Consider the following 9,543-nt stretch of genomic DNA (forward strand, 5'->3'; position numbering starts at 1 on the left):
GTTTTCATAATACAAGGTGGGATTAAAAATTTGAATTTGAAATTAAGGAATTATAAGGAAAAAGATGCATAGAATTCACATATTTAATTTTCTTAAACTCTCTAGTTGGTGTTAATCATATGTATATATATACATATATATATATATATATATATATATATATATATATATATATATATATATAACAAATTAAAAGGGTAAAGGATTATCAATTTATTAATTAATAAATCAATTAACGATTAATAATTTTTACCAAGCCCATCGGTATGAAAGCACCATTATTGGTGGAGAACTTATTTAAAAGCTCATATATATTTATAAACATAATTAAGGGATCAGTAAATATTTGCTTCACCATATACCGAAGTTCAGAAATAGCATATACCATATGTTAGTGTATGCACAGATTTGTATGCTTGTTTTATGATATATATATATATATATATCATTGATATAAAGGGCATTAACTGTGTAGTAATGCCTCACGCTTCGAGGGACTAGATAAGTCAAAAACTACCAAAAAAGTAAGCAACATATTTACTGAAAGCGAGGGAATGCAGCTTTCAAAATTTATCTCTTAAAAACATTTAACTTAACGGTAAACCACTGGTTTCTCAATCAAATACAGAAAAACTGTGAAGTAACCTGCATTCTTTTGTTCATCAGTACACGTATGGTCGAGATGCATAAAAATAAACAAGAATCAACATACCACGATGTAGCCACGACAGCACGATGACTTCTGTTCATAATTATATATCCATGAAAGAGATTTGAATTTATATAAATGATTTATATATATTTATGAAAAAATGATGAATTTTTTTCATTATGAAATTTTTTTCATTATTTTTTTCATTTGAGGTTTTTTTCACGCTGACTACTTGATAAATTCTTATAAAGAATTTATCCTATATTATATTATATATATATATATATATATATATATATATGTATAAAAAGTAACAAACTGAAGAAAAGAAATCCTTCAAAGGGGTGTGTTAAACATCCAATTCACTAGTACTTCAGTTGGATACCATATAAATATTGGTATAATTCCTTAATAAATATAAATTAAATATAGAGATATTCTATTGACATTCAATAATTTATTTATATTACAATATTACATTAAATACTATGAATATAATATATATCATAACATAACAATATATAAATAATTATAAAAACCATTAAAGTCCAACAAATTGTTTTGACTTATATTTTTTCTGATATACATAATCACAGTTCAATTATATATAAGTCACTTCAGCGTCAATCAGTTCAGAAAGATGAAATCCTGTCTGGAAAGGATGGCTGGATTGTAAAAATCTTTACAACCCAGCTGTCCTTTCCAGACAGGATTTCATCTTTCTGAACCGACTGACCGTGAAGTGATTTATATATAATTGAACTGTGATTATGTATATTAGAAAAAATATGTATAAGTCAAAACAATTTGTTGGACTTTTACAATTTTTATAACTATTTATATAATGTTATGTTATGTTATATTTTTATATTCATAGTATTTAATGTAATATTATAATATAAATAAATTATTGAATGTCAATAGAATATCTCTGATCTATCTTTAAATATATATATATATAACAATTGCAGCGTGGAAGGTGTTTATAAGCCATTTAAGAAACACACAAAAACCGTTAGATTCACTTCAACATTTAAATAAAATTTGTCAAAATATTTTTGTCGCTTTGAGACCGCGACCTGTTCACTGACAAAGTTCTGTGCTGCATACTTATATATATATATATATATATATTTACATATTATTGTATTTGTCTTATTTTTTCTGTTCACCCATCATGTTTACTTATTTATAAACAGGCAACCTATGTTCCTAACAGCCAAATTGAAGTGTTGAAATCATAATAATATCTGGTTCAAAATTTATGAAGAGTTAATCATGTTTGTGTCCATTGTGTACATGTGTGTGTGTGTGTGTGTGTGTGTGTTTCTTTTTCTTGTTTTTCTGTTTGTCCCTTTGTCATCCCCTGTGTCACAAAAGGTGAAGATGAACTACAGGCTGACTAACAGAAAGCAAGTTTCATATGTAACAGATGCATTGGAGCAGTAAGTACGTACTATGAGCACATTTGAAATGGATTCTCTACATTTTTAAAAATATATTCTCACTCTTGGTGTGACACAGTTTTGGGACCACTGCATCAGACTATGTGAATGACAACACTTATCTAGGAACTCTTATCAGCAATACAATGTTATTACCATTTCAAATATGGCACATTTGGACTAATAAACAAGTCATTTACTGTGTTTTGTCACAGAGAAAATTTATCACTGCTGACAATGGTGTAAATACGCCTGTCTGTGACCAAAGAGGAGATAATTACTTTGAAATGCAGTACCTCACAGTTTGGAAAGGGGGCCCTGCAAACTGATCTAGGTGTATTTACACCATTGTCAACAGTGATAATTTTGTTCATGACAAAACACAGTGAATGATTTGATTATTAGTCCAAACATGCCACAAGCATATGTGAACTGATAATAACATTGCATTTATACATATCACTGCTTCATAATTTACTTACGGTGAGCCACTGCATAGTGTTCTCAGCCACTGTATGATGACTGAAATAGCATAAGAGAACCACTCTCTTTCATCAGTTCATGGTACCCTCTGCCCAGTGTCTGTCACTGAAGAGGAGATAACTACTCCAAAATGCTACATCTCGCAGTTTGGAAAGGGAGTGCTGTGAACTGATCTAGGTGTATTTACACCATTGTCAACAGCTATAAATTTTCTCCATAGTAAACACAGTGAATGGCTTGTTTATTAGTCCAAACATGCTGCAAACATATTTGAACTGATAATAACATTACATTTATACATATCGCTGATTAGCGTTCTTACTTCCTAACTTATCAGTAATGTCAATGGGACAAAATTAAAGGATGCCAGACTATTGGAGATGTACATTTTGAAAAGCCAACCATACCAACCTTCACTTATGTTAAAAAACAGAAGTCACATAGACGATGGAAATGTCTTAGCCAACACACATTAGACATAATTATAATCATTGTTTATACTTGGTGATTATTAAGATTAACTAAACTGACTTAATTATTTGTTTTAGTATCTAGTATATTTTATAAGCATGAAATACAGGTGAATTTAACTGACATGAACTTAGATATATTTTGACCAAAGATTGGTCCAGGCCATGTCTAACTTAATAACACTACTTGATAGGATTATCTAAAACTAGCAGAGATACCCAGCATTGCCCGTGTTACATGCAATTGAAGAATGAGACTTTTCTGTTATATTTTCTGTAAGGAAAATATGACATATGATTCGAATTTCATCAAAATTGCACATGAGGGTTCTTTCCCTCTTTACATGCCCTAAAATATTCTAATCATGAAACATGTATCCCATACTATTGATCTTTATGCGCATATTCCAAAATTTCAGTCTTCTGGAACCTGTAAAAAGAATTTTGCTCCTGAAAAATGGAGCTCATGGAGCTCTAAAATGTGGAAATGAAGGCCCCTATTGGAGGTGGGTGTGTTAATGTCAACCAGAGAAGTTGAATTGTTGGGAATGTTTTTAACTTGGGTCTTATTGTATGCCTGTATATATGTGAGAGTATAGTCTCACTTTAATAGTTTCAGTATGAAATTGAAAGTATTAAAGTGAAAGTATTTGAAATTACAGTAATGACATGTTATTGTTTCACTTTTGACAGGTAATACTGAAATAGTGGAATAGTTTCAGTGTTAAAGTGAAAGTATCTGACATTACAGTAGAGTGATGTTATTGTTTCACTTTTGACACGTAATACTGAAATAGTGGAGGAGATATGATATTGCTGTGGGATCGAACTATGCAAGAAGTTAAAACTTTTTTTGGCCTAAGACACTACATGGACTCTAAAAGGATTTTGCTCCTGAAAAATGTGGGAGTTAAGGCCCCTATTGGGGGTGGGTATGTTAATGTCAACCAGAGAAGTTGAATTGTTGGGAATGTTTTTAACTTAGGTCTTATAGTATGCCTGTATATATGTGAGAGTATAGTCGCACTTTAATAGTTTCAGTATGAAATTGAAAGTATTAAAGTGAAAGTATTTGAAATTACAGTAATGACATGTTATTGTTTCACTTTTGACAGGTAATACTGAAATAGTGGAATAGTTTCAGTGTTAAAGTGAAAGTATCTGACATTACAGTAGAGTGATGTTATTGTTTCACTTTTGACATGTAATACTGAAACAGTGGAGGAGATATGATATTGCTGTGGGATCGAACTATGCAAGAAGTTAAAACTTTTTTTGGCCTAAGACACTACATGGACCCTAAAAGGGTTTTGCTCCTGAAAAATGGAGCTTATAGAGCTGAAAAATGTGGGAGTTAAGGCCCCTATTGGGGGTGGGTATGTTAATGTCAACCAGAGAAGTTGAATTGTTGGGAATCTTTTTAACTTGTGTGTAATATGTATTGTTTGAATTTCTTTGAAATAGGAAATATATGTATGTTCACTGGGTTTGTAAAAGAGAGCAAAGCTACAGGAAAGCAAAAGACGAATGATCACGATAATCAATCAGCTACCCTAGCCTAGTCGTTACTACTCCCCAGTGTAGGATTCCTCACCATACAGGTGACAGGCACAGCTGTAAGATGCATTACGGATCTATAGCAATTGGAAGGGCATGACCCAATTGAAATAACGTGTGACGTTTGGAGTAAAGGGAAATGAAAGTGTCGCTTCTGGAGTTTGCAAATGACCACTATACCGATAGGTAACTGTGCAGAAAAAATTTACTATCAATAAATGTCTTAGAACAACCAGTCACTCATCTGGGAAGGCCTTGAAATCAATGTTACCAACTGGGGACTATGTGTGTCCCAGTGATAATAAAAAGACTCAAAGGAGGTGTGCAACAAAATAATTTTACTCATCACTTTGCAAGTGAATCAGTGGAGGCAAAGATGCATCTCACTTACTTGACAATTTATGCACCACATTGCAGAAATCACAATGTAAGTATATCTGAATGGATAGTCTTACACTGTTGTACCGTTGAATTATAAATAATCCTCATCTGTTATGTTCGGGTGACCCTATAGCTTCCAATGGTACAACTGTATTCACCTTTGCTTAGGAAAAATGACTAAATTGTGGGTGTGAAGTCCCCATGAAGGGGTCTTTGTAACTTCTAAGAAAAAGAAATTTTAGAAATATTACTTTATTTGTGTGTAATTTGTATGGTTAAAATTTCATCAACATCAAAAATATATGAATTTTCATGGGGGTTATGGCCATTATGCATAGAATATAATTTCCAAATTTCATAAAGATCCATTCAGTACTTTTGACATAGTTTTGGATAAGAAAACAAATGACTAATATGTGTATTTGTGTGCATGTGTATGTGTGTGTGTGTATGGGTGTATATATGCATAGATATCTGTATGCATGTATATATGTGTACATATTACATGTACATCTACATATATACATCTACACATATGTATACATATACATGTATGCATTTATAAATATAATTAAGGGATCAGCAAATATTTGCTTCACCATATACCGAAGTTCAGAAATAGCAGCTAAAAAAGCTGAGAATCCCACAGATAGCATCACTTGTAACTCACAAAGGCAAAAACAAGAAGAAAAAACAATGAAAACTAACCAATTCCGATGTTTAACAGTTTCTCCACCAATAATGGTGCTTTCATACCGATGGGCTTGGTAAAAATTGTTAATTGTTAATTGATTTATTAATTAATAAATTGATAATCCTTTACCCTTTTAATTTGTAATAATTATTCACTCCCTGGTAGTATATGCAGATTCTCTGCGATATCACTTGTCGGGCACATGGTAATTTCTTGAGGGAAGGACAGTTAGACTGGCTGACCGAGGTGGATTCGGTTATGCTTTCAGACCTGTGTCGGTGTGGAATGTTACTAGTCCATGCTTACACAGCTTGCTAGCATAGTCAAATTTACTACTGGAATACAGTACTGATGAAGGAAATTGATTATTATCAATCATGATCTAGAAACGCGTTTACTGTTAAACATCGGAATTGGTTAGTTTTCATTGTTTTTTCTTCTTGTTTTTGCCTTTGTGAGTTACAAGTGATGCTATCTGTGGGATTCTCAGCTTTTTTAGCTGCTATTTCTGAACTTCGGTATATGGTGAAGCAAATATTTGCTGATCCCTTAATTATATTTATAAATATATATGAGCTTTTAAATAAGTTCTCCACCAATAATGGTGCTTTCATACCGATGGGCTTGGTAAAAATTGTTAATTGTTAATTGATTTATTAATTAATAAATTGATAATCCTTTACCCTTTAAATTTGTAATAATTATACATGTATGCATATAGATCTATATCTATATATATATCTATACATATACGTGTACATATACATCTATATGTATACATATACATCTCTCTCTCTCTCTCTCTCTATATATATATATATATATATATACATCTACATATATATATACATATATATACATGTATACATTTGTGCAGATATATATATGCATGTATGTATGTATATATGTATGTATGCCTGTATATATGAGAGAGTATAGTTTCACTGTAGTAGATTCAGTATGAAAATGAAACCATTAATGTGAAAGTATCTGTCATTACAGTATGAAAATGTGATTGTTGCAGTTAGTGGAGTAGTTTCATTTTTAAAGTGAAAGTATTTGACATGAGTGTTTTTGTTTCACTTTTGACACGTAATATTTAAATAGTGGAGGAGATATTATGTTGCTGTGGGCTCGAACTATGCAAGAAGTTAAAAAATTTTTTTGACTAAAACACAACCGGGACCCTAAGTAAGGCATATGTAAAATTTGAATGAAATTGGTTGTGTAGTTCTCGACTTTTAGGGAAGCACACAGACACACACACACACACAGACATACATTCTCATTTATATATATATATATATATATAGATAACCGTTTATCAATTGTGTGTTGTCTAAGACATTTATATTCTCTACACCAGTTTTATTTTGTACTGGAGATGATGGTCAGTACAGATTTTTGTAAATGAACATCTGTGACAAACCTGCCAAAAGAGCATCTGAACAAGATTTACAAAAGCTGATAGGGCATTCACAAGGCTTCACTCAAGCTGGAACTCAATATGTAAAGATCCTTAAATATTGGTTTTAAATTTTGGCACAAGACCAGCAATTTCAGGGGAGGGAGTAAGTCCAATACATCAACCCCAGTACACAACTGATACTCATCTTATCAATTTCAAAATAAATAAATATTGCAGACATTTTCACTGATGTTCTACTAGCTTATTAATCAACTGCTAATCCCATCCCAATCGAACTAATGACTTTTACCAGGCTTAGCAGTTCAATACTAGTGTCCTTTTCTTCAATTAATTTTTTTTTTTAAGATAACATAAAGTATTAGGGTCGTAACTGGTTGAGCAGCTTCTATTATATTTTGGAACACATTTTATTGTTACATAAATAGAGAAGTTGTTTATGCAATATAAGCAAAGAAATATTCAGATGAAACAATGTAAATGACACATGCAGGAAGCCTTTGTCAGAAATTCAACATTTGGGCAAATTTTTACACATCAAATACGTATTCATGGTGCCATTCAATCATTCCAGGTTGAATATGTAGCTGTGAAAAACAACATTGAGGAGAGTGAGCACCAACAGGAAAATGGATCATTCTGAAGGTGGCAATAGTAGAGAACATCATGGCAGCTCAAAATGTCTAGATACTCTGCAAAATTAGTGGTAAATTTGACTGTATTTATAGGCTGTATTCACAGAAAGTCCAGATGAGTCACTGAACTATCACATGAACAACAGCCATTGATTGGATAACAATCAGGTTTGCATACATGATCAAATTGTGATTTCTATGCTACAGACTCAAAAGTTTTTAAAAAAGTGACTAAGAATGATTTGCATCTTTTTCAGCTGGAGATTTAATTGTTTAAACAACTTGAGTACTTTTTGAAAGGATTTTGTAGATTGGGTAGAGGACAGTAGTGTCGCTGGAGGAGGAGTGAGGCTCAGGGTGGGTGTGGGAGAGGCAGTAAACTCAAGGACTTTCCCAGGTGGCACACACTTGAGTCACACCACTGACAGATGATAACTATCTCCCTTCCACCAACCTATCCAGTCATGGAGACCTTGGGTCAAGAGTGTCGTCCTTCCTACCTTGACTAAGCCATTATAAAATAATAACAATCATCATCATCATCATCAACAACAACATCTAACGCCGGTTTTCCATGCTGGCATGGGTTGGACGGCTTGAAGCCAGGAGTAGCACCAGGTTCCATAGTCTGCTTTGGCATGGTTTCTGTGCCTGGTTTCCCCTCCCAACACCAACCACTTTACAGAGTGTATTGGGTGCCTTTTATGTGGCACCATCACCAGTGCTTTTTACATTGCTCCAGCACCCACACCAATGCTTTTTACATGACACTTTGGTTTCAAGATCTCAATTCTGTTGGGGGTGGACGGGTCTTCTTCTTCTTCTTCTTCTTCTTCATAATAATAATAATAATAATAATAATAATAATAATACTAACGTTTCCCTAAAAGAAATGGAAAAACTTTCAAAATACAAAGACCTGGAAATAGAGGTAACTCGAATGTGGAATCTAAAAACAGAAACAATTCCTATCATAGGAGGTGCCTTAGGTATAATAAAAAAAATTTCAGACAAATACATAACAAAAACATCAGGACTTACAAATATATATAACATACAGAAAATTGCACTACTGGGCACTGCACACATCCTACGCAAAACACTTTCAATACAGTAACCATAAGAGCATCACAGCAAACCACAGCACATACCCAAGGTACACAGAGCTGCGCTCGGTAGTGAAGTGAAAGCACGTTATAAAAATAAAACTACTGAACAACAACAACAACAACAACAACAATAATAATAATAATAATAATAATAATAATAATAATAATAAAGGCCGTATCCCAGAATGACCACTGCTCAGTGACTAAAACTAGAGAAAAATAAATAAATGAAAAAGGGACGAAAAAAACACTGAGGAAAATAAGTACTTACGGTCGGCCATATACTGAAGGTACATCAGTCGTCTTCGTCCGGAAAATAAAAAAAAAATCTTCCTTTTCTTTCTTAAAAGCTGTAAAAACGGGGTTGATTTTGCAGCCCACAGCATCATAAAAACTGCTTGGATACTGTCTATTGAGTAATTTAGCCGCTTTCAGTCTGATGTTAGTAGCCATTCTAAATAGTGTGAAGTTTATTATTAATCTTATGTGAGTATAAGTGTATGCCTGTGCATATTTCTATATTAGTAAATAGGCGTGTGTGTACGCACGTATGTATGTTTGTGTATGGGCGTGACTGTAATTACGTGTAAGTGAGTTAAGGTTAGTTCCAGACGTTAGTTTCAACCAAAATGGGATTCAGACGATACTTAATTGTTGTTGAATGTGTTGCTTAGAAACCTAAGTAGAGTTG

At 32.8% G+C, this 9,543-nt stretch overlaps 1 protein-coding gene across 6 annotated transcripts in view; it reads right to left on the bottom strand.

Moving 5' to 3' along the window:
- LOC106878790 (cilia- and flagella-associated protein 54) overlaps nt 1-9,536 on the bottom strand; it is a 187,027-nt gene extending 177,491 nt beyond the window's left edge. For 5 of the 6 annotated variants that reach the window (XM_089351125.1, XM_089351124.1, XM_089351123.1 and 2 more), the window contains exon 1: nt 9,124-9,536. In XM_089351125.1, the coding sequence (XP_089207251.1) occupies nt 9,124-9,305 (182 nt within the window). In that variant the 5' untranslated portion in view covers nt 9,306-9,536. Of the gene's footprint in view, nt 1-2,579; nt 2,670-9,123 lie in introns of those variants that run through there. The other variant, XM_089351126.1, reaches the window with a different exon arrangement.
- Between the last annotated feature and the right edge of the window lie 7 nt (nt 9,537-9,543).

This window comes from Octopus bimaculoides, chromosome 4 (genome assembly GCF_046866305.1).
Source record: "Octopus bimaculoides isolate indiv1 chromosome 4, ASM4686630v1, whole genome shotgun sequence".
Taxonomy (NCBI): domain Eukaryota; kingdom Metazoa; phylum Mollusca; class Cephalopoda; order Octopoda; family Octopodidae; genus Octopus; species Octopus bimaculoides.